Here is a 25,972-nt window from a genome sequence, read left to right on the forward strand (position 1 = left end):
TCATGGCAATCCTTGTCTACATCACTGGTTTTTGTAGTGCTCGAAATGTGAATGAAAATGTTCCAAATCACCATTATTTTACCATTTTTTTCTGCATTATGCTTGAGGAGGTACAATATAATTCCCAAATATTTTCTTCATTCAACCAGAAAATACTCATCTAGCGACTAGTATTGACAAGGCCACTTAGGTTACTCGTATTTTTCTTGGCTCAATGAAAAATATTGGGGAATAATATCTAAATGTCCATGTGAAAAAGCTGTCAAACAAGTATGGACTATGTGTCCATTTGTAAACAAATTGTTTAATTTGTAATACTCTGATAGCGTTTGATCATTAGGCAATAATACATGTACATAATTCAGCAAATACAACAACATACTGAAGTTGAAAATAAGGGCAAAAGTTATGGAAAAACTAGTTTTAGTTTAAGCTACAATGACTTTAACCGTAATACGAAATGTAAATGCCTCAAATTAGCTCAAGGATATAGTAGTCTGGGCAGGATCCATCTAAATCCCATTTTATGCAGACAACAGCATGTCACTGAGAGTTCACAGCCTTGAGTATACACATGGTAATAAAAATCCAACAAGTTCAGTTGAGGACAACTGATAATGATTAACCATTAAGTGAAAGTGTTTTTCTCAGTATAGACTGTCCCTGACCTGTAGAATTTCATCATTTGCACCTTTAAAGGTGAACTTTTATTACTTAGAAGTCAACAGATTTAGATGCACTGAAACGTATAAACTTATAAGGTAGGAAAGACAGACGTGTAATATACCATTACACCATGTTCGCGCTATTTAGAACAAAAATAATGGAATATATACTCTCATGTATGTCACGACAACGCGTGTCTGTGCTACTGGTTCTGCTGTGTTCGAAATAAGAGTCAAAACGTTTAAAATTGCCATTACTTTCCCTCATTTTTTTTGCTATTACTGGCGCTGGTATAATTATGTTATTCTCCAATATTTCGAAAAATACTCGTGACCTAAGGGTTGTCACTACTTGTCTAAGGGTTGACCTAAGGGTTGTCACTACTTGTCTATTGACTCATAGTGACAAAGACCCCTTAGGTCACTCATATTTTCCTTGGCTAAAAGGAGAAAAATATTGGGAATAACATCTAAATGTAGGAAAGACAGATAGAAGTGTAATATACCATGATTATAGTAGTAGTCAACTACAAGTAATTAAAGAATTATTATAATTAATCTCACAATATATTTATGTTACAAAAGACTGTATTTTCAAATCATTATTTATCTTAACATATCATTCGATGATAATTGCAATACATGTAAAAAGGTTATGGTAATAATTTCCTTATAGTCTTGCTGCACAGATTAAAACACTGTATAAGGATGCTAACTCTGTTTTGATAAGTGAAAGAAAATAAAACTTTAACATTTCAGTTTTTATCAAACATCATAAAATAATTCACTATATTTCTTTCTCATTTTAATGTTTTGCATTCAGAGGCAGAGAAGGATGAATATGTCTTGACACACTGCTTTGTTTGTTATTAACTGTCACATCAAAGTCTTGTCGGCTATGACAACATACTCTTTCAGCTTAGACTTGGCAGAGGTCAATGACTATCCTTGTTTTTCCAGTCAATGTTCAGTATCTAAATCTGACATGTCTTGAATATTTAACAGACTTGTCAGATTTAGATATTAAAATCTATAGTATATGTGTACATAGAGTGAAAAATGATAACACTGGTATTTGCCATTCTACACCATGTCTTGTCACCTATGCATGAAAATAGATTCTTTCAGCTTACAAGTTGCACTGAACGAGGGTCAACGACTTTCTCTATCTTTTCCTGTCAATATACAGTATCCCAATCTGACAAGTCTATTAGACATTTATTGTGTACATAAAGTGAAAATTGATAACAGTAGGATTTGCTATACTACCTCAGGTTGTTTCTTTCTATAGCACTGACTTGTCATAGTTTAGTCATCAATGTTTACCCAGCTGCACTGAAAACTCTCCTGTTTACAATTACAGGCTTTTTAATATTCTTTTGATCAACATAGAAAGGAATGATGAGGACATTCCCACTGACATGGCAACTTTCATCTTGTCTAGAAATTTCATAAAGTCTTTATCAAATAAGAAGACGTTCACCTGTACTATTCAGCACAGTAAAATTTCAATGAGCGAAAAATGTGGCATAAATGTAGTACGGAAACTGTGATACATGTGCGTGATCAACATACTAATAATTGTTTGCTTTTCCTTAAAATTAAATGTCACGCTTTGTAAGCTATTAACTATATATTACAATTTGTGATATACTATATGCATGCGTGGTTGTAAAATGATGGAGTACAAAGAACTCGAGAACAGTTCGATTTACACTCTTTACACCTGAATTGCTTTGACATGTTCCTATTTTGATGAGAAAGCTTTTCATATCGTGCAAAATATAATAGAGAAAAGAGTCACATTATCAATGGATCATGCTCTTCTTTTGTATGGTACATGGTTCACTTTTAAAATATGATGGTATGTAGTCGGTACACTATCATCATGAATAGCACGTTATATGAAAGCATACATTGCATTGTACAATTTCTATAAGGTTTTCATTTTCACTATCTGTGGCTAGTCAAACATGAAACTGAATCACTTTATGAGCCACAAGACTATTAATACCATTGACAGTTTATCTGGAATAAATTAATTAAAATTATGAATTAACTTATCAAACCTATGAGTTATACAGGTACAAATCATGCAGTGCTAAGCCATATATTAAGATGATTTTTTGTGTTATTTGTGCACACAAAACTACAACTTGGGGAAAAAGGGATTACTTGTTATTTTAAAACATTTTAGAAAGTGACACAGATAAATATTATTTAGTGACTACCTCCATTTTCTGAAAGAAAGTAATGGTAAAGTCACATATTAAAACTAAAAGTTTAATTCATACAAAATGTATCATTAACAGTATAACTTTTTGTTATTTTTGAATGATTTAATGAGAGAGAGAGAGAGAGAGAGAGAGAGAGAGAGAGAGAGAGAGAGAGAGAGAGAGAGAGAGAGAGAGAGAGAGAGAGAGAGAGAGAGAGAGAGAGAAATACATGTTGTGTACATGTGCACCAATTTCATTTTGAAAGTGATAGTGAACCAGGTTCAATGGAAGTCACACATTGTGCAACAAAAGGGTAAACTTCTTAACGTTTTTTGATTTTGAAGAATTTGTTTAAAATGAAAGAAGTACAAATGTATATGTATGAAGTAGAAATTCCTTACTGAAAATAATGCTCCTACAGTTGAAGTCAAAAGGGTAGATCCATTAAAGTTCCAGACACAACACACAGAGTGGAACAAAGTAAGCACGACAAAGAACGGCAATTGGATTTCCCTAATGGAATCGAAGGCATGCATTAGGGAAATGAATTACTGCATCTAAAAGCGGTGAAATACTCAGACAAGATATTATGAACCGTGATTAGAGTCTTCACTACTAACAAAATCACTGACCTTTTGCACTTTCAAAATCTACCATGTGAAATCATTAATCATGTGCTTGAAAAGCTTTTTCTAACCTTCCTCTTTCTTCTAATAAGCTTGATAAAGACTTTTTGCACATGTGTATGTGGGTGAAGATTTGTGGAAACGATCATAACCTTTTAGCATTTTGGGAAATAGATTGACTTTACTCCTATGGCTTAATTGTCTATGTGATCATTTAGTTCTCTCTAATTACAATCTAGGTAATTTACAACAACTCATTCTGAAAGGATAAAATACTGGATTTCTAGCAGTTTGCTATCGTTGTTGGTAGTAGTACTGAAAGAATAAAATACTGGATTTCTAGCAGTTTGCTATCGTTGTTGGTAGTAGTACTAAAAGAATAAGATACTGGATTTCCAATACTCTCTTGGAGTTGATGACATCAGGCTGAAAGAGGAATGACTGGAATACTGGATTTGCAATGTACTGATGGTCAAATAAGAAATACAGATTTCTGTTAATGCTTTGGAGGTGTATGTAATACTATACAGAATAATCTAAAGAAGGTGGGAATTCTTAGTTTCAATCCTAGTTGTTGGTTTTCTCATACACTGTTGATGTGTTTCATGCTTACAATATGATAAAAGATGGACTTTTGATGCAATCTGCCAGAAAAAAGAATCTGCCAAAGGGAAAAATACCCTATTACATATTTTTTAATATTTGAAAGTCAACTTCCCTTAATCTTTATAGATTGATCAATATATCAATTTCATATTACATGGGGAGGGGGTTACAATTTACAAGGGGGAGGAATATCAGTTTAAATTGCTGGTTTGATTAAAGTTATAAAACAGTTTCTCAGCTGATGATATTTAACCAAGCTAATGCCATGACTAGCCATGCAATTATTTCGTACCGAGTTTGGATGTTTCATATCTACTGGTTATACCTTACAGGCATGTCAAAATCAAAGGTATGAATTACTTTTGGCACAAACTGAATGTGGAATTATTCTGTTAGAATATGGGTCTCTGTACATGTTAGAAAGCACCCCTAGGTATGTGTATATGTGCTATGAGAAGTACAAATTACCTTTGCACAAACTGAATAGGGTATTATGTGAGTTTCTTAATTTTTATGCACTCCTAGCTTAATACACATGTATGTGCTATGAAAAGTACAAACTACTTTGCACAAACAGAGTAGAGTGAGTGCTTCTAAATTGTATGTAATGCACTCCAAGGTTAATGTAAAAAAGTATATGTACATGCTGCGAGAAGTACAAACTACCTTTTCACAAACTAAACATCAAGTAATTCTGTTAAGATGCGAGTCGTTCTAGATAATATATCTCTTACAACATTGTACATGTATGTGCTTTGAGAAGTACAACTACCTTATTCACAAACTAAGCATTGTGTTATTCTATTAAGATGCGAGTCTGTCTAGATGATATATCTCTGTGAGAAGTACAAGATGCCTTTGCACAAACTGAAAGAAAGAATTATTCTGTCACGATGCGAGACTCGCTAGATGCTACAAAGCACTCCTACTAGGTGATTGAACATGTATGTATGTATGTACAGTGAGAAGTAAATTAACAATCGTGTTTGCAAGGAAAACACGCTGCATTTCAGAAGGCTTCTGGCTATGCAATGAAGAATCAGCGAGTGGTACACGAATCCTTAAAAAGATATCATTTTTTCACAGTTAGCAGTAATACTACACAACATTAAAATCTTCTTCCTTTTATTCAAAATATCACGGTGTTATTTATTTTGTGAAAACTGTGTAATTGGTTTTAAGTAATAGTATGCAGCCAAAAGGCACGCATAAAAAGAACAGGCACCACTCCTTAGGAAGAGTACGCCTTGCCGAGAAATACAATTTTCAAGTCAGAGTTTTTCGTTATTTATGTTCAATCAATGCTTCTTTTCAGCATTTGTAAATACTTATAAAGCCTGGTTTGCTTTTAGGTGTTGAATACTGTATCTTGCAGAAATGAGAAATACCTTTACACCCAATAGTGAGATACACACATCATTAAATAAGAATTCTAAATTCTGTTGATAACAGCTATGATGTTCATTTTAACAAATAATTCTCTGAATGTATGAGTGGTTTTGCGCTGCGTGGTTTTCTTGGAATCTGGATTGGAGTCCTTATAAGTCATGTCTCTTTCTCTAAGAAATCGCTTTAACGATGTAAATTATCTTGTCCCAGAGTAACATATTTCAGATGTATCATTTCCATACATGTAACAGTTTTATCCAGGGATGTGTTTTCATATTGCCATGAATTCCTTTGCAGTCATACAAAAATGCAAAGTGCAACAAATGGCAAAATAACAATCCTACAATTCATTTTTGTCTATATTTATGAGTAGGATTTCTAACATTCAAATTACACAGACAGGTAAAAGCAAAATTCTAAATGAGATTGGAATTTAAAAGTGAAAAACACTATAAACATTATAAGACAAGACATGTTTTTCTGTCAGCAAGTACATTTGAACTCATTTTGAGTGTAATCAGAAAAATGTACAGTTGTACAATGTTTGGCACTGTCATTAATGCGAGTTTTGATAGGGTCAATTATATGTATATCAAGAAATTGTACAAATCATTTTCTACTGTGAATTTCACAGGTTTTGCAGCTCTCCCTTTTCACATTTCGCTTCATAGGAAAGAGACATCAATACAGCACATTTAGGTGGCATAAGCTGAGTTTATAAGCTTTTTACTCAAGTGAAAATACTTACAAGGATAAAACTATATTCCAGTATAATGTTAATATTGATGCATACCTTCTATAACATTACAATTGTCTTCTGGCATGGTTAGAACAGTTGATTGCATAGTAGGGATTTCATGAATATTTGATGAATTATGTCACTGGATTATATCCAGGTTTGAGTCAATTGCAAATGGTGATTATAGTAAAGTGTGCTTCAGTACGTACAATACCTCGAGTACCTTTTAAATTTTCAGCAAAAACTATGCCCAAATATGTATAAACTCAGCTTGTTACCCTCTATTCAACTTTTTTAACATATATAAATACAACAACTTACTCATTGGCCAACAAACATTTACAACATAAGAGCTCTGGATCTGGCCAATCAGATTTAATCATTTCTGCCCAACAGGTGGTTGTGTCTTGTATGCAAGATTTTTCAGCAACATAACCATCATGTGTTGTTAGTAGTATATACTTTTGTAGTGACAGTAAACATTAAGTAGCTCATCAGTTTCAGAATTACTCCAACGTGACATCACATCTCTACATTTATTACTACTGTGTGGGTGAGTGTTCAACCATAAAAAGGAAGGATGCGTTGAGAATTTACATTGTTTAATAAAATCTTGGATGTTAAATGCGATAAAATGAGTTGGTTTCATTCACTTTTGCTTATCATATGCATTTTTGGCATCAATCCAAACTTAGGTGGAAGTGATGTATGAGACTTGCAAGGTAACTTTCGTTAGGAGTATTCTCAACAGCTCCTATGGTTATTGTTAATGTACGGTTCGCTAACATTGTCCTGGTAGATCAGCCCCAGATCTGCCTTGCAGACACATTTATCATGCAGGACTACGATATGTCTGCAGCTTTGACAGAATAATAATGAGTGATAACGGTGAATCTCAAATATTTATTGCTTTCACCGCAATTACTAAAGATAATGAAGTTGATTACAAATTCAAAGATCAAAGATGGTAGTTACATGTCTTAGTGATGAACGAGAACACTGAAAATTGTGAGATAAGTTGTCAGTATGTGATGAATAATGGGACCACTGGAAATTGTTAGATAACTCTACAAAGCACTGTACTTGATGATGAATGGGTGTGCTGAAGATTGTGAGATAAATTTTAGTATTTGATGATGAATAGAGGAACTGGAAATTGTGAGATAACTTTTAGTATTTGATGATGAATAGAGGAACTGGAAATTGTGAGATAACTCTACAGTACAATGAATTTAACGATGGATACTATAAATTTTGCGATAGGATTTGATGGTGAAGAGAAGTAAAGCAAACTATAAGATAACGGCATTTGATGATGAATAAGGGTACTGGAAATAAATTGAGAGATAACTTTACACCACAATATATTTGATGATGAATAGTGATACTAGAAATAGTGAGATAACTTGACAAGAGTTGGCGATGAATAAAGGTACTAATAGTGAGATAACTCAACAATATTTGATGATGAATAGAGGTACTGGAAATTACATGATAATTCAACAGTATTTGTAGGCTGTGTGATCAATTGCCAAACTAAAAGATAAATGTTCATAGTTCATTTTACAAAAGAGAAAACAGACACTGAAATACAAACACTGTCACATAACTATTGATAGTTCCCTACTTTCAGGTACCTATTTGTTGATTTTGATATTGGAAATTTCAATTACAAGGACACATTTTTCCTTCATCTGTCATTGTCAGGATATTCTGTTCAAGGTCATTTATCATCAGTAACTGATACCTATATGTTTTATAGGCTGTCTAAACTAATAATAAAAATTGACAGATTGTGTTATCAATATGTAATTTAGAAAGAAATGTCCAATATATAATATGAAATTTTCACAGCCAGGGATGTTTTTATTACTTAGACATACGGTTTTAATTTATGATGAAAATTTCAGCCAGGGCCATTTTTTAGAAATAGGATGGGTAATTTCCTGTGGATATGAAATTTACACAGCCAGGGATGTTTTTATTGCTTAGACATACAATTTCAAATTTTTATGAAATATGAACTTTTCCCAGCCAGGGATTTTTTTAATGTAATAACACTTGGCACAATATGTTGGAAGTACAAAGTAATTTCTTATGAATATGAAAGTTTCACAACCAGGGATGTTTTTATTGCTACATACAATTTTTAATTTATTATGAAATGTGAAATTTTCTCAGCCAGGAATGCTTTTATTGCTTATGGACATATGATTGTTAATTTCTCAGCAATAGAATCATTCTTCTTTTTATCCTGCAACCATCATAAATCACATACTCATCTTCATATCCCCTGACAAGTTTAATGACAAGATACCTTCTGTGAGACCATGATATAATCAATTTCTCATTGCTTGCTTGTGGATTACAAATGAAAATTGGGTTCGTTTTCATCTTGTTTACCAAAGTATCCGATCACAGCAGTCTAACTATGCTACTGACAATCAGTTAGTGCTGGTTTCTAATCAGTGTTTCCGAGTGTTCTATGACGCAAATGTCTTTAATGTCACATTTTTCACAGCTGGGTTTCGTCATATCATAGGAGCATGATAGCAAGATAGCTGTTCTTAATGTGGTTGACATTTAGAAAGGTGGTTTAATGTTAGATCTAATATGTGTTAGAAGTATAGACGGATATGAAAACTATTTGTAAAGTTTTAGTTGGAGATTGAATTATTAAAGTACCATATTATGTCTTCCTTTTGAAATAATTTTTTTCAAAAACTTTTGTGGTAATTAAGCCTTCAGTTTTCTAAGATAGACATAAACTAGAATTATCATCACAACATGTTGATTCAACAATGATAAGCTATTGAATGGGTGTTGGTTTAAATATAGACGTAGTAGGGTGGCATATAGCAGAGTTTTATTGACAGAGTTCCATGAACTTGCAGTGTACTGTTTTGGGACTTCCAGTGTTTACACTATCATGATCACAAGGTGATTAGAATCGTGCAACAGGAACCGTTATCACCCACTTTTGTAATCTACCACATTGAGGAATGATAGATTTATTTTAGCACCTATCTTAGTAAACCGAAAGCTCGATTACTAGAGTCGTATTTTGGTTCAAGACAACTCAAATTCGTCATCATTTACAACCAAAATAAATTGCTCCCTGAGGTGCATTCTATCTTTAATAAGAAAAGCTCCCCTTGTTTTTTATTTTCACCAAAGTTAGCAAGAGGTTTGAACAGTATATATTGTCTAACTCATCAGGCATAAATAAAACTGGTCTCTCATATTTTGAAGTCAAGACAAATTTTCTTGAGCATTTGAGTCATGCATGTTAACGAGCTGCTAGCCTAATGAACACGCAAAAGCACGATTAAAAAATAATATCTTGACATCGATGAAATTTCTCATTACAAGACATTCACTCTTGACTCTACAAGTAAAATTTGTGTATACAGACAAAATTTCTCGTCCGTTTTTTGATAACATGCTGTTTCCATGACAACCATCACAAACTTGTCTAAGGGTCAATTGTAAATTCAGATTACATCTTTGATGTTATGCCGATGTCTGCTTGTAATTCTAGATTGTAATGTGTGATGGGAATCTAAATTACTGGCGCAGGAAAAATGATTCCATTTTCGGTGATGATTTCCAACAGAGTTCTAGTTCATACAGCAATTTTATATAATGCTATAGTTATAAAATGGAATTATCCAGGTTTCTACCATCAAAATAGAATACTACAGCAAGAAAACTACCACGGGTATTTTTAGGTGATATAGGGATGGATTATATTTTACCAAGAAGTTAAAACTTTTTAACAAGCAACAAACGATTTGCACCTGTACGGATTCAAGACGTCAGCAACAAGCTCCTGTCTTGTGAAATTGATAATTACAGTTCATCTAGAAAAATTTACCGACTACATAGAAACATTTCATTATTAGTCATTCTAGACTGCTTCATTTACATTTAACATGAAAAATTCTACTGCAATCAAATTATAGTTTGCAAATATCAATCTTACAAGATGCTCATCATGCATATTAATCTTGTCATCAGGTACTAATTCACGAATTGGATTTTTTGACAATGAATTGTAGTGCGCCCTCAACTACTGAGGTGGTAGATGTGTGCATAATTACATAAATTAACATATATTATAAATACTTGACACATTGTACCAATTAAGGCTGAACTGTCAAATGTGAATAAGAACAAATCACAAGAAAAAAATGTGACTTGACACACCTGCTGGAGTTTAATCTAAAATCAATAAATACGGCTCATCTCTGGGATAATTTTGAGTACAACTAATTATCACCATGGCAATGAATACCATCATGTCCTTTTAGTTTAATTGGCTTATCTGTGCTAACATCTGGGTTCCAATTAATGAACTGACGACAATGAAAAGATGAAAGCAGTCGCTGTTCTTAATCTGATTTCTGTTTGATAAAAAGTGATTAAGAGTACAGGATCAACATCTGCTGATATTGAAATAGTTATACCGGATAGTGTGTCAGGAAGTAAGGAAAACTGTATGGATTAGACTCCTGGAAGTACAACATAGGGTAATCTCTCACAGGGTTTGAAGCAAATGCCTGTATATATATCTTGATGATTAAAACTCTGTTGCTATGACAACAATGATATTATCCACTGCTTCAGACATGATGTGAAGATGAGGACATGAAAAGAGTAAAAAGTAACGAGAAGTACACAATGTAGCACAGAATACATACAATGTCTCTTTTTGTTATGATGATCGAGGAAGTCACTAAAACCACCCCTATGTGATACTAGCTTGCAATTCATATGGGCACAAGCTGAATTTATATATTTTGGGGCATCATTTTTGCTGCATATTTAAAACATTCTGATGATATTCTACTTACTGAAGCATACTTAACCATCACTCACTAATGACTGAACTCAAACCTGGTATCAAGATATAACATATAAATGATCTGATGACATAATTTATATACATATAAAGAATGTCAAGGAAACCCCTGCTATGCAATCAACTGTTATAACAATGCCAGAAGACAACTGTAATGTCATAGAAGGTAAACATTGACATAAACATTGTATTAAAATAGTTTCATCAAAGTTTTATGCATGTTCATTACTTACAAACTCACCTTGTGCCACTTTAATAGCTCGTGCAGCGGCCACATAGCGGCTCAATGACTAGTACGCATTCGCGTCCTATATAAATTATGTGATTTTTTTGGTGGTTTTACCCAAGGATGCATTGCGGTGCAATGACTACCTATGCACGTTCTATATACTATGCGCATTCTCCACGTGGAGGGCGTTATCTACAATATCATCGTGAGGCAGCCTGTCACAAATGAAACTACCCTCTGTGAGATTATGGACTTTGCCTAGTTATGATATTACATAACTTAATACCTTTTTGGGAATTTGAACAGAATAACAAACATAATGTTACATAGATGACAGTGCACTGTTTGTAAAATTTAGTGATGCCTGTATGCCATGTTCTTGAAGTATTCTACCAGCTGAGGGTTCACTGAAAATTTTGGTAAGTGGGTATAGAAATCTAGGCATGTTTTATCCTGATTTTCCTACTTTGTTTAGTTGGAGTTCCTAAACCATAGTGTAACACTGCTAAACATGTAGAAATAATCACTTTTCATGTTGACAACATGTCCTATTTATGAATCTGTCTACGAAACACAATTACCTGTCTTCTTGGCTTGTTGCTCTAGGGCAAATTTATTTCATCTAGTTTGTACTGACATGGCTGTCATGTCATATTACAAATTATCGTCTATAGAGAAGTGATATGGTTGTCATAGTAATGATGCTGTTGTCATGGATATTGTGATTGAAGTGACTTCTACAGAGCAGCTTTCTGGTATTGGATGTGACATTCATTTTATTAGCACGAATTCATATAACATTTTAGTTGACTCCTTGTTTCTTCCAGGTGATTGTACATCATTCATACATGAGAAACTTGTCTCCCCATCTCGTGTCTAACCTTTGACCTTGTTGTAAAGGTCAAAGTTGACTTTCTAGGTCTTTCTTTCAAAGCCTAGAGCCTTATATTACAACATATGCATCCTCACTGAATTAAGTTGTAATTGCACATTTCCATTCAAACTCACACATTTCCATTCAAACCCACATGTATGGTGTAACATATCCAAGAAAGTGCTAGTACTTACACATTCCAGCCAGAATTGAAGTATGTGGTTGGTCCCAGGGCAAGAATCTTGAGAATGGCTTCTACTGTGTAAACTATAATAGAAAATATACAATTTAATATTCAGTTGAAAGTGTTCCTTTTTGTTCTTCCTGACAATAAAACTATTTAAAAAAAAAACCTATTAAAAAATAATGATGTGAAATGAATACTGATAGCAGTTTGTGACATTTGATATCCAATATGTTGCCATAGAGATGAATAGATCAACAAAGTACAAGTTGGGTTTGTCAGAGTTCTTGGTAAGTCATACTGAACAGCGCCCTCTACCATATCCATACTTGAACTTTTGTTTATCATCATATGCCAGTTATACAAAAATCTTGAATTGAAAACAAGTGCATATTTTGAATGAAAATCATTTTAGGTGATGAATCATCACACGTTTTCCTTCTGAAACTCTGCAAAATATATTGACTGATTTCACAAGAGTTCCGTCTAATTAGGACATGCTTATCTATAAAATAGAACCAAAGTATTGAGAATAAAATTTAAAATATTCACAGGATTCATTTTCTTAAAAACAAAACTCTTATGTTGACAAATATAACGATTGTTCTTGCATCTTTATATTTCTGGTGTTCTGTTCATCCTGTGGTACAGATAATAGAATTCTTCCAAGTTTATTTGTTTTAGCTGTAAGTACAGAGATAAAACATACAACTTACTGGCTACAAACATGATGGAATACCAGGTTACTTCAAACACTATTGGTTCGCCTCGGTTACTGTCATTGTCTACAACATGAAAGAAAACATATCAAATTTTGAGATTTCAATTTCACTTTCTTACCCTATCCACAGACAGTTCCTTACCTTACTTCCTTACTAAAACACTGCTCTTGTTTCAGAAACAACACTGTTTCACTAAGATATCACATACATGTACCTGGTGTCAACCAAAACCTTCTTTCTACATTGTATACTACATTAAGTTCACTATCAGTCAGATGTACACAAGATATGGAGTATGTACCAGTGTGCCTGCTAAGCCAATTTGACGTGCCACTGACGCACACAATTTCTAGTACAAAATTTGGTGTTCCCCTACCTCTTACTATGTGGTGACTCACAAGAAATGCTAGTTTTTCTCATTTTGACTCACAAAAACAAAATTCGGCTATCATTAGAGGGCACACCGGTATGTACTCTATGATTATTACATATGTACCAGAGATTACTTACAGTTACACCGGTGAGTATGCATACTAGTGGTCTTTGCACTACAGTATAACACATTGCACAACCGAACACATTATTGCATACTTACATGCAAATGATATGCAAATGAAGGCATGATCTTTTGTTGAACACAAAAAGCGTGTGATCGCAATGTCATTTTTATTGAAATTTGCTGTTTCAAAGAAACATACACAGTAATTTCAGAATCCCATTCTGCATGAGTTCCAGTGTGGGTACTCAGGAGTATTTGTACTCATGCTTGCAGTGTTTTCTGCAGCACTTCCACTTGCTACGCTTATGAAAGTATGGCCACCGAGCACACTGCAAGCACTCATGCGTCATCAGGTACTGTCATATTACTGGCCCAGGGGGTTTTTTGACATGTTATATTACAAGTCTTTCAAACAATTAACTACTTACTTGAAAACTTGACAGTGTCCACCAGGAACCAGATACCATTTGCACCAATTGCAACGTCTGTTATGAAATATCAATATAAATAAATAGAGTAGCAAGGTTGGCATATATTCAATATGTTATTTTTGATGACCCTTACTCTATCCCTGTTTGTACTGACAATGTTCAGGAAAATAATATGAGATTAAAATGACAATAACATATTAACATGACAATTACATATTAACATGACAATTACATATTAACATTACATTAACATAATAACATACATTAACATAACATTAACTTGACAACAACATATTAAAATGACAATAACGTGACATTAACATAATAAACATGACAACACCATATTAAAATGACAACACCATATTAAAATGACAATAACATAACATGACATTAACATGGACAATCCAACAGCTCTATGACACAAATAGTGCACTGATTTCAAGAAGTAACTGCCACTGTAGTAAATTTAACAACAATGACGACGACAACAAGAACGTCATTGTTGTCATCACCACCATCACCATCATCCTCCTCCTCATCATCATCCTCATCATCCTCCTCATCATCATCATCATCATCATCACCACCACCATCAACACAATCATCACCACCACCATTTTCATAAAAGTATCACCAATAATTCAAACGGTACTTACAAATGAAATATTCAAAGAGCTTAGATGTGACCATTTTGTGAGTACACTTGAGAAGAACATAAGGCACACGGGGTAATCTGTCAAACCAGTGAGCATTATCCGTCTTCACCTTCCATTTCAATTCTGACATCTCATAAATCTTTGTGAACTCTTGTAATGACAAAAGTTCAGTTTCATGAGTATTTAAGGCTTTGAAAGTCAAGTACACATCTTTCTGTTTGTGCCTCGGTTTGTAATACTTCATGAGTCCTTCAAAGTGAGTAAACGGTATTTTTCCTGGATTCTAAAATTTCAAAATCAAAAAGACAAAAATGAACAGGACATCGTATATTCTTTCATAAGCATTACGGTTTTCCAGAGATGCTGAAAATGTGTTTCACACTCATGTGTTTATTTTTGATACTGATAAACTATGAGTAAATGTAACACACTGTTACTACTGTAGTCATTAAGTCTGACATGAATGCAACAAGTTGAATATTTTCACATGTAATGAGTACAGTTAGCACATCTGAAATTTTATTCTTATCTACTTTCAGATTGATCAACATGACACGATGTGTGTATGTGTTACGATAGGATTCTCATTTCATAGTATCATATTAAAGTACCTGTGTGAGTGTGACATACCCACTTTCAGCTATGTCTGATGGAACAGACTTTCAGTGTCATACTATTACTAAAGGTCAATTCTAAAGTAAAATTTTTCTACAGTGGAATAAATCTAACAAAATTGGGTATATGTGGTACATGAATAGGTACATGAAAAGGTACTGACAACATGAGCTAACTTTGATTAGAAATGTCTAATTTAGAAAAAGAAATAAAAGGCAGACATGAAGTCAAACAAATACTTTAATATCTACATTTTTGTCTTTTCTGTTGACATTTTTTTGTAATACTACCTGTAGCTTGATGTATCCCAAGAAAATCAACTTTGTGAAAATAAGTGCCAACAAGAACTAAAAACATTGTGGGATAGTATATTATAGATTAGAGTGGATGTTAGCGTGATAAACTTACATTCATATATAAAAATCCTCTTTTTGAGAATTGATAAAAGTCACATATTTTACCTGTTTACTGCACAGAAGTTTAAATGCACATGTAGCACCTTTATATTTATGGAGTAGTAACTGTCTAAATTTCTCTTTTTCTATGCCTGTAAATGTCTCATATACAACAGCTAAAAGCTGAAATGAGATAGAATATGATAGAATATAGACATTACGTTACAAGGTGAATGAATAGTCCAGAGACTTGAATTGCAAAACTTGACAATAAATAAATAAATAAATAAATAAATAAATAAATAAATAAATAAATAACAAATACTGTTTATTTCAGTTGAAACAACATTAGAGTAAGATATGTCATGTTGTTCTGTCATTATCAGCCTAGCTCTGAAAGGGGGTTGACCGCTGTGTGAGGGCGCCCCATCATGGTGTACCTTACAAACTAAAACAATAATAATACCTTATCTGGGATGATTGGAATGATAGCCTTCATGTAAGGGTCTGGGTAACCAAGTCTAGTAATACCCAATCTGGGGTAATTGGAAGGATAGCCTTCCTGTAAGGGTTTGGGTAACCAAAACTAGATTATTTGTAGTTGCCAGTGGTAATACCTAATCTGGGGTGATTGGAAAAATAGCCTTCCTGCAAGGGTGTGGGTTACCAAGACAAGGTTATTTGTATTTGTAGTAATACTTAATCTGGGGTGATTGGAAGGATAGCTCTCCTTCAAGGGTTTGAGTAAACTAGATTATTTGTGGATTACAAAGAATATACCAACTTTATGTACAGCAGTGATTTATTCATGCATGTTTTTCAAATTGAATAATACAATAATTGGTGGCAAGATGGCAGTTCGCAAGTTCTTTCTTGTACATTGTCACACCATACAATGTTTCTGGAAATATAGAAAGAATGAATGAGTTGAAAGTAAAACATGATACTAACCAGGTTCATGAGGAAATAAAGCTCGATTACAAGATAGACAATGAAGAACAATGAAGCTGATCGGTGAGTATTATAGGCTGGCATCATCACATCTGGAAAACTAACAAACAAATTCACTGATTTATTACATCTTAGATTGTGGCTAACACTCATGAAAATATGGCTACAGGAAACATCATATCTTGGCAGTATTATGTGTGTTTGTGTGTATGTGTCTGCATAACAGAAAATCCCTGGGAGCAATTCCAAGCACAAAAATACTTTTTAAAAACAAACAAACAAACAAACATCATGTCATGTTTAAAGGGGAAACATCACTCCAGGAAATGAAGTCATTTTCATAAACTATGGTCCTGGAGAGTAATTTCATGATTTTTACATCACCTATAATTACTTGTGATTTCAGAAAAATATAAAGTTGATTTTGTGCCTTTATAGGGTATCTTTCCTGTGGGCTATTGCATCATGGGAGTCAGCAGAAATAATATATTCATGGTTTCACAATGAATATTCATGAGATGTTTTACACTGACATGTATAGGCACTTAGGACACGACAGAAGCTAAAAACTGCACTTTCATTTTGGAAAACAATGCTACTGACTGCTACAACAAAACATACACTGGATATTGTGATAGAAGCATCACATACAAAAGTCTGTGCATGGTGGTGTTGCTGGTTAAAAACACAAGAGTGTGACTTACTTGGCAGTGGTTAGTAGTATAAAGAGATGAACAAAGCAGTCTTCAAACCTCTCAAATAGGTAATTTTGTTGGTCAGGTATGAATAGATAAAATGCTGAAATTGGAAAAAAAAATAATAATATGGAATTGGAGAACAAATATGAATGAAAGAATGAATGAATGAATTTACTTCACAAGATGATAACGTTTGCAAACAATATATAAATATGTGCAAATAAAATATCTTTTCCAAAAAGAATATAAAGAAAATGAAGACTGAAATGTCTGGTGAGGACAATGGAAATAAGTAGAACTAGTCATATCCATGCAATTCCCTAAATTTCTAAATGAGATAAAGACACACAAACATAGAGAAAACAATCAGATTACATTTTCTCAGTTCATCTTGCACAAGTAAATTTTCATAAGTAAGAAGAATCTATCTGATACAATTTTTTAAACTGGTAACAACAACTGGACACTTACCAAGAACAGCAAATATAAGCATGAAGAATAACAGAAGTACCAACATGTCTACAATCGGTGGTAGAGACTGTAAGATTTGCCTCATTACCCTGTTGATAAAATAAACATAAACACAAGAACTTCATGAATACTAAAATTTTAACCAATACACACAACATACTTTTCATATCCTGAGAGCTCTAGACTGCAAACTATCGTGTTCACTCATGATAGAGGGCACTGTTGATAAGCTGAGAGCTACAGTCAGTCTTGTTCACTCATGATAGAGGGTGTTTTGATAAGCTGAGAGCTTTAGACTGCAAACTGTCAAGTCTTGTTCACTCATGATAGAGGGCACTGTTGATAAGCTGAGAGCTTTAGACTGCAAACAGTCAGTCTTGTTCACTCATGAACAAGAACTTAGTCATTATAAAAATGTGTTGAAATTCATTGTGACAGCAATACATTAAATTTAAGATAGATTAAAATTTAATTCGAGCTTTCATGAATTTCATTACTATAAATGTACTTATTTTGGCACACAAAATTATTAGCAGAAGACAATTTTACATTTAAACACATTTGGGTCCAGGAGTAATAAACAAATTTTGACAATGGTATTCTTATATCCACATCACTACATTGTGTGGTTAAATGTATTGATTTGAAATAAAGCCACCATACTTTACTTTATTACCTATGGTTACTCAGAATTTATCAATGAAAGTAATTCCATTGTTTCAGCTATTATATATTATAAAAACATGCATGAGCCAATTAGAACAAAAAATATGGAATATATACTCTGGTCGTTCTATGTCATGGCAACACACGTCTATGTCAGGACAACACATCTCTATGTCACTGTTTCTGATGACTGGTTCTGCTGTATTCAAAATAGAGTCAAAATTAAAATCCAAAATTACCATTACTTTCCCTAATTTTTCTTTGATTTTACTGGCACTGGTATAATTATGTTATTCTCTGACATTTGTCTTCATCCAGCCAGAAAATACTCATAACCCAAGGGTTGTCACTACTCGTCTAGTAACTCATAGTGACAAAGACCCCTCAGGTCACTTGTATTTTCCTGGGCTGAACGAAGAAAAATATTGAGAATAATATCTACTACAAATTTAGAATCAAAATATAGACACTGACATTACCTCATAGAATTAGATTCTAAAATAGTCATAGCTATTTTAATGGAAATGAGTCTATGATTTGAGTTGTGTTTTCATGCAATTAGACTTACCTTCTGACTCCACCACAGTATTGTGTGTCTATCAGAAAGATTGGTCGCAATGCTCTGGTTACTCTGAAATGACTTGTTTGCCTCACTAATACAACAATAGCTTCAGCATACATTACCAGTAAAGTGGCCGACTACAAGGTAATGTTAAAAAGTACATAACTATACCATGCACAGGCCAAGATATTGTTTTTGAACAGAAAATATGGATTATATACCCTGGTAGAAATATTCAAATCTCAAAGCAATATCATCTCTACTTATCCAATCAGAAAGTATGTAACATTCAAATCACAAATCAGTAACTTCTACTTAGCCAATCAGAAAGCAACATGCTTAAGCTTGCCCTTGACAATCCAATCTGACTGACTGTTGTATTTTCTCAATAATCATACTTAAATTACTTACCTTAATAGCTGTCCTCTTGTGTGTAACAAATGTTTTGAAACCTAACCATCTCATCTTCATACCCAACTGTAATGCTATTATTGTCAGTGCAAATAACTCCAAGGAACTGTGAACCTATGATAGCGAATACAATGGAAATACCAAGAGTGATATATAGGCCCTTTTCAAAATTAAGTCAAGGGTGTGAATTTGAATCATGTTTAATTTCATCAATGAATGGCAGTGTTTATAAGACATTCCATATTGTGCCACCCTATCAGTATCAGCCACTACTGAAGAGAGAACCAGCTAGGATAAAATGACATGACATATGGTGGAAATAATGATGGCGTTCAGTTTCAGTTATCAAACATGTTTGATAACAGTCACATTAAACCAAGTACATACATCAGCAAAAACTTAGATAAGTAACATAGTGTAAGTTATAAACCACAGTGGGTGGGTACAATCAGATCTATTCTATCAACTTGAGCTGGGTTGTTTGAATTTCATGCCCACGGTTTATAGTATAGATTTGATTGCATTTTATACCCACCACAGTTTATTATTTGCAATATTTAAAATCAAAATGAATTACATGTATTAACTATTTACATAAATATATCATTTCTTAGTGTTAATTTTGCCATGCTCTAGAAATATATTCTCTCCAGAAGATAGATTTATTTTAAGGATGAACGTGCCTCAGTGACTAAATTTGTTTGAAAATCAAAGTAGCTTGAATTACAAAAAACTAAATGAATGATTGTCTCCCAGCCCAGGACCTATTATACATTGTTTACATAATTCTAGCAGTTGTGGGTTTACTCATTTGCAAGAACAATTCTTGGTGTATGATTTCTTATGGAGATAGATGAGATGAAAGAGTTTAAGATTTGAAGCCACAGATAGTGTCTAGACTAGCTCCAAGTTCCTTCTTGATATGAGCTGAGAATAGATTGGCGTTTTCTTGAACAGCGAAAAGCAAAATTTTAAGGCCTATTTTTCTGAAGAACATATTATGTTCTTTTAATATGCAATATCCTATCAAAAATCCAAAATTTTCTATAAAAATGAAAACAAAATAAACACTCACAACTTCATCCAGTTTCAGTAAATGCACAGCAGGACGTTCACATAATGCCAAAAACAGCAATAATAATGAAACTAGCAAATCTAACAAGTTAAACCAGACATTATGAACAATAAGATATGATGGTACTGCATCTTGGTTCTTTGGGTGAGTTGTAAACCTTTCATTATTCTTTCCTTCTTCTAAGTAAATGGCAGCTTCCTGATAATTTAATTTCCAAATTTGGTTTTCATCAGAACGGCTGTTGCTTCGCACTGGACTTGGTCCTTGTTGAAATGGAAGAGAAAATATAAAAACAGTTAACAACTGTGCAATAGTTTCAGGGGGTCTCAACCTGAGAGAATTATAAAGATAAAATTTAGATAGACTAGAATACTTTGTACCTCAGACCACTTTTAGTGGTCTGAGCTTGTACCAACCTAGGAGTGCCAGTGGTACCCCGGTTAAACAGTTGGGGAACTTGTACACCTGACACTACTTGGGTAGATTTTACCTACTAACCACACATACCAAAAAACATCATCTTACAATTTTTATTTTTAAAAATTTATTTACAGGATTTGACTGACGATTTCTAATAATTTTCTATATTGGATTCAAGATTAAAAAAAACACTCACTGGGCAAAAGTCATTTACAGCTTGCACATAACTGAAAAAAAACACCCTGAATTTAATATTATACAGTATGATTATTATAAGGACAATTTTGACTCACACAAAAAATGTCATTCACAGTTAAGTTTGCACATAATTGAAAAAAAAAAATCAATATTGAAGTATTAAATACTGTATAGTAGGTACATGGATATGGACAACTATGACACAAGAAATGTCATGCAGAAGCACGTATTTTAAGTTGTGCACGCTTCACCATATGCTCCAGCCGACACAGCAGCGAGATGCTGACAATTTTATTTATATCGTAAGAATGGAAAAGTTAGACACAAAAGTTGTAGTTCACAACATTTGCTTTCGTTTCATTCAATTTCAATAAAATATAAATCATAGAAATTATATTTCAATGGAAAATGTGTTCATCTCTCAAAGTACCTATAGTGGAAGTACAGTTGATATTGTTCACGTGCATATGTATGCTTTATATGAAATGTCAAAATTGCGTCGTTACCTGAACTCAATGTTAGTGTTTCGGGCATTTGCTCCAGAAGGGGACTTCCGTCATTCACAGCTGCCATGTTTTTGTTATTTTCTCGTAAAATCTCGGGTGTTTATTTCGAGATTTTCCGTGAGGTCACTGACTGACCTCGTCAATCTTCTTAGCAACGGAACGGACTATTCACTTGTGTATATTATTCCGCGCTCCTCACTAATACGGTGAAAACTCATGTATTATTGTATTTTTCAAATTTGAATCTGATGAAAATAAACAAATGAGATGTGTTAGTGTCTATTTTACTAGAAAACTATTTTCTATGTTGAAAGATTTTGTGGTATTGGTCTCTATTTTCTTGTAAGTGTACGGAGATAATGGTTGCTGGACGGTTGCTTGGCCAACAAAACAATCATCGATACACAGTGATAGCAGCCATTGATACTTCGGATGAGCACACCTTTATGTTTAGTATATTATAGATTTGACCCGTTATCAGTCAGTCTCCCCTATAATTACCACGCCGGCTGACGCTTCGACGCTTGGAAAAATAATTAGAGCGGGCGTGGTTTTGACCATATATGTCGTTTGCTCCTATCTCGTTGCTGGGTAAGTCTTTGATAAAAAATTAGACTATGACGGCGACAGATCTCGCAGTCAAGGAAACCCTCAGTTTGTTAGAAAAGGTGCGACAGGACGGGCCTTCGAGGGATAAAGCCAGTATGGAGGCTTTATTAAATCCAGTTCAAGCTCCTGCAATTCCAAGGGTAAGACGAGAACCAAAACAGAAGAAAACAGAAGCTCTTCGTGTTTTGGACCCAGGTAGGAAGAAATTGACAACGATAGAATCGCAGAGAATCCTTGCCGCGTTTGAAGAGAGTATAAAAAAGGTCGAAGTCGTGACGTTGTTACCGTTTGTCGCAACAAATCTTGAACGTTACAGTGTTGTCCTAGGCGCAGAATTAGTGGCAGCAATTACAGAACATAATGAGCTAGAGAAAGCCTACACAGATCTGGTAACACCCCCTGAACCCGAGCGACCACAGTCCAAGGCGTCCAAACGCTCAACTACACAGTTCAGTCGGAGATCGACTCCAACTTCGCACCATTCCTTTATAGAAGTTGACGTATTACCGCCTGTTGAACCTCCAGGTAGTCGTAAGGGCAGCCCAATAAGTCGTAAAAGCAGTGCTGCACCAAGCCGGGCAAGTAGCGCTGCGAGCGAAGTTGTCACTCACACGACCGTCACTGACCCAGAAGCAGAAGCTGAGAAAGCTAGAAATATGAAAATACTAGAAACTCAGCTAGGATACTCATGTAAGAACATACTACGATTATTTACTGTTAACCCGTCTGCTGTTAATGCCGTTCGACAAGAAAAACAAGCCCGTGATATGGAATCAGGTGCTATGATAGGCTACCTTGCTGAACTCAAAGATGTTATATTTGAAAAATTGTTGACAACACCACTAGAAGAAAAACAGAAAAGGGATTACCTACAAGAAATTACTGTCAGGGAAAAGAAGAATTCAGAAATCATCAAAAAGATGGAAACTGAACTGAACGGATCAATGGAGGAAAAGGAAGCAGAGGTAAGGAATTATTTATGCAATTCGATTTATCATAATAAATGGTAAAATATGTCTGTCATGATATGATATTATCAATATTCAAAGCACATTTCATTATAATATAACCATGGCTATCATAGTCTGTGCATATTTACCATTTCATCTTATCTTTATGTAATAAAGGTAAAGCTACATAAATTGTAGGCGAAACAGAGATATTATTTGAAAAAAAATAATATCACTGAAAGGACAGATTGAGTGCATGAAGTAATGTCAAAATTTTTAGTAAAAATGGAACTTAAGTTGAATTGAATAATACCATTGCTGTTGATATGTTTCTCTATTAAATTTAGATATGTAGTACAAAAATATGAAAAAGGCAACTTACACTATCACAATCAACACATACAGTACCTGTATTTGTGAAAATTGTAGAGAATTACATGTAAGTTGATATCACATTCTTGTTGAAATTAATTCTTTGTTTTCCATTCACGCCATTTAATTTGATAGATTTCTAAGAGGAATGATGTTATTCGTCGTTTGAAAGCCGACCTCCATCAGATTGAGAAGTTCTCTGAAGACCATATTAGGAGAACCAAATCTGAAGCTGAGAAACAGCAACAGGCTGATGCTAGGAACTCGGAGGGTAAACAACAACGCTTACAAGCTGATTTACAGGCTCTGAGAACACAACTAGCTAATATGATTGCTGAACATAGAGAAAATGAACTCGCTTTGAGAAAGGTAAGGTTATTAATTTTAGAACAGGATGATTTTTTGCAATATCAGTATGATATGAATAAAGTCAGAAATGTCATTTATTTGAGATGAAAAAATAATAATAATAAGATGATTTGTAATGCGCCTCATCTCTGAAGAGCTCAAAGCGCATGAATATATATACCAGGTGATCGACAGGTGTCAAAGAGTTTCTGCTTTTGACAAAAAATATTGCAACACATTCAACCTAAACCAGCAAATGTACACAAGGTCTAATGAATATATGAATTTCATGACAACTTGTAAAGTAATGCGAGACTATGTTGAATATTCATGAAAATCATAATCACATTAATGTTGTATTTGGTAATGTTAACTAATAAAGTATGCATGTACACAGCATTGATCAAAACATTATGACCTTCTTGTTTTAATCACATAATCTAGTCATATGTATTAGATCAAGGGTATTAAATCAAAATATTGGTGATTTTAGTAATTTTAAGGGACTCTATATGCAACTTTTGCACCCATATCCTTATGTATTGTTGTATTTTCATATTGACCTCACTGTGGTAATACTGACTTCTGTGTATTCCTATCTTTTTTTTGCAGCGTAAATACAAGATAGAAACTGAAGTTGAAAATTGGATTCAGAAATATGATTCTGATATGGGAGAAAGACAGGTAAGGAGATTAACAGTTGAATTAAGTCAAGTTATGTAGTGGAAATAACATCACAAATATCACATGATATACTATTAGAGTCCATACATACCTAGTTTGTACATAGTTTGTAGTTAGTGCAGTCTTAGGTTAGTAGGTAAAATCTGCCTCAATTCCCATGTTGTCATTTTACTGGGGTTCCTCTCCAATATTATGGTATTGGAAAGTGCCAGTTTTACCGGATTTTCCCTTACTCTTACTGGGGTTCCCAGCCTTTAGCAAAAGCACTGCTATAGGTGTTGTGCCATGTTGTCTTTGTTAGCAAAATTCTAGTACAGTGTTGCTTCTTTTTTTAAGCAATTGTATTCGTAGGATTTGTAAATGTAACTCTTATAACTATCAAATTCCAGTAAGTCAAATGACAAACAGAAACCTTTCATATTGATATTGATATTGATATTGATATTTACAAATTCTTCAAAAGATCAACATTGGCAAGTTAAATAGCATTTATGTGAAATTGAATATTCTCACAACTTGAAAAGAAGAAAAGTGATTTGGCAGTTTCAGAAGTATGGAAAACTAAGAAATCACTGATATCCGGGAATACATTATTACTCCTACAACACAATCAAAGGCTCATTTGACTTGATATTTACATACATTTATCACTTCAAATTAGAAAAGGGGTTATTGGTGAAGATTTTGTTCTCAGATTATTTTTAAGATGATTTGATAGATCAGTTGATTGACTGATTGATTGATTGATTGATTATTAACAGGACGAATACGAGGAGGTAGATGCTGTGTACACTGAAGAAAAAGCTCAACTGAATGAATTAGAAGAAAGATTTAAGACTTTGGAAGAGGAATACAAGGAGATCGTTGAGGAACGTCGCATTGCAACCGAGAAGAAAGAACGTGAGGAGCGTGAGTTACAAATGATGATCAAGGCGGCAACTGTCATCCAGTCATTCTGGAGATCCTACAAATGCCGTAAACAACTCAAAGGAAAGAAAAAGAAGGGAAAGAAGGGGAAGGGAAAGAGTGGGAAAAAGAAGAAGAAGTAGACATTGTGATCACGTAAACTGAAATTAGCATACACTTGAGTATTAATGTATGCTTCGTATACGAGTGACTGTATCAACACAACAATTTATTATTTTTACTATGTCTCTCACAGCAATTATGGAATTATTGTGATGTTTCTGTTTTACTATTTCGTTCATGAATTCAAACTAACAGCATGTGTTGACTGACTGTTCACTGTTTTCATCATTGCTGGACTTTGTATATTTTGTACATAACATGTATTGCTAATAAAGATTTTTAGAATTGTAAGGATGTGTGTTTTGTATGAAG

The 25,972-nt window shown here is 33.8% G+C and overlaps 3 protein-coding genes across 3 annotated transcripts in view; 1 reads left to right on the forward strand and 2 right to left on the reverse strand.

Annotated features, from left to right (window-relative positions):
- Window positions 1-13,155, reverse strand: part of LOC144449058 (two pore channel protein 1-like) — a 67,277-nt gene extending 54,122 nt beyond the window's left edge. Inside the window, exons 1-2 of the mRNA XM_078139470.1 lie at window positions 13,109-13,155; window positions 12,403-12,475 (exon numbers count right to left, since the gene is read on the reverse strand). Coding sequence (XP_077995596.1) covers window positions 12,403-12,475; window positions 13,109-13,121 — 86 coding nt within the window. The 5' untranslated portion in view covers window positions 13,122-13,155. The remainder of the gene's footprint in view (window positions 1-12,402; window positions 12,476-13,108) is intronic.
- An 878-nt stretch (window positions 13,156-14,033) lies between these two features.
- On the reverse strand, window positions 14,034-21,725 carry LOC144449285 (two pore calcium channel protein 1-like). Its single transcript, XM_078139800.1, has 10 exons — window positions 21,669-21,725; window positions 20,545-20,807; window positions 19,470-19,583; window positions 19,065-19,195; window positions 17,831-17,919; window positions 17,366-17,459; window positions 16,662-16,761; window positions 15,777-15,893; window positions 14,701-14,983; window positions 14,034-14,098 (listed from the first exon to the last, which is right to left on the reverse strand). The coding sequence occupies exons 1-10, from the start codon at window positions 21,694-21,696 to the stop codon at window positions 14,034-14,036; spliced, it is 1,284 nt and encodes a 427-aa protein (XP_077995926.1). The 5' UTR covers window positions 21,697-21,725.
- A 354-nt stretch (window positions 21,726-22,079) lies between these two features.
- On the forward strand, window positions 22,080-25,921 carry LOC144449062 (dynein regulatory complex protein 10-like). The gene is made up of 4 exons (XM_078139474.1): window positions 22,080-23,242; window positions 23,735-23,968; window positions 24,560-24,631; window positions 25,393-25,921. The coding sequence occupies exons 1-4, from the start codon at window positions 22,286-22,288 to the stop codon at window positions 25,678-25,680; spliced, it is 1,551 nt and encodes a 516-aa protein (XP_077995600.1). The 5' UTR covers window positions 22,080-22,285; the 3' UTR covers window positions 25,681-25,921.
- The last annotated feature ends 51 nt before the right edge of the window (window positions 25,922-25,972 follow it).

This window comes from Glandiceps talaboti, chromosome 18 (genome assembly GCF_964340395.1).
Source record: "Glandiceps talaboti chromosome 18, keGlaTala1.1, whole genome shotgun sequence".
Lineage (NCBI taxonomy): Eukaryota > Metazoa > Hemichordata > Enteropneusta > Spengelidae > Glandiceps > Glandiceps talaboti.

What these genes read in the sequence shown, in the direction of transcription:
- LOC144449062 (XM_078139474.1), top strand. Translation starts at nt 22,286, where the DNA reads ATGACGGCGACAGATCTCGCAGTCAAGGAAACCCTCAGTTTGTTAGAA. An exon ending in TGGAGGAAAAGGAAGCAGAG is followed by an intron (nt 23,243 to 23,734) that starts GTAAGGAATTAT and finishes TTAATTTGATAG; the next exon opens with ATTTCTAAGAGGAATGATGT. An exon ending in ATGAACTCGCTTTGAGAAAG is followed by an intron (nt 23,969 to 24,559) that starts GTAAGGTTATTA and finishes TTTTTTTTGCAG; the next exon opens with CGTAAATACAAGATAGAAAC.
- LOC144449285 (XM_078139800.1), bottom strand. Translation starts at nt 21,696, where the DNA reads ATGCCCGAAACACTAACATTGAGTTCAG. An exon ending in TTTATTTCCTCATGAACCTG is followed by an intron (nt 15,894 to 16,661) that starts GTTAGTATCATG and finishes ATCTCATTTCAG; the next exon opens with CTTTTAGCTGTTGTATATGA. An exon ending in AACTTCTGTGCAGTAAACAG is followed by an intron (nt 14,984 to 15,776) that starts GTAAAATATGTG and finishes TTGAAATTTTAG; the next exon opens with AATCCAGGAAAAATACCGTT.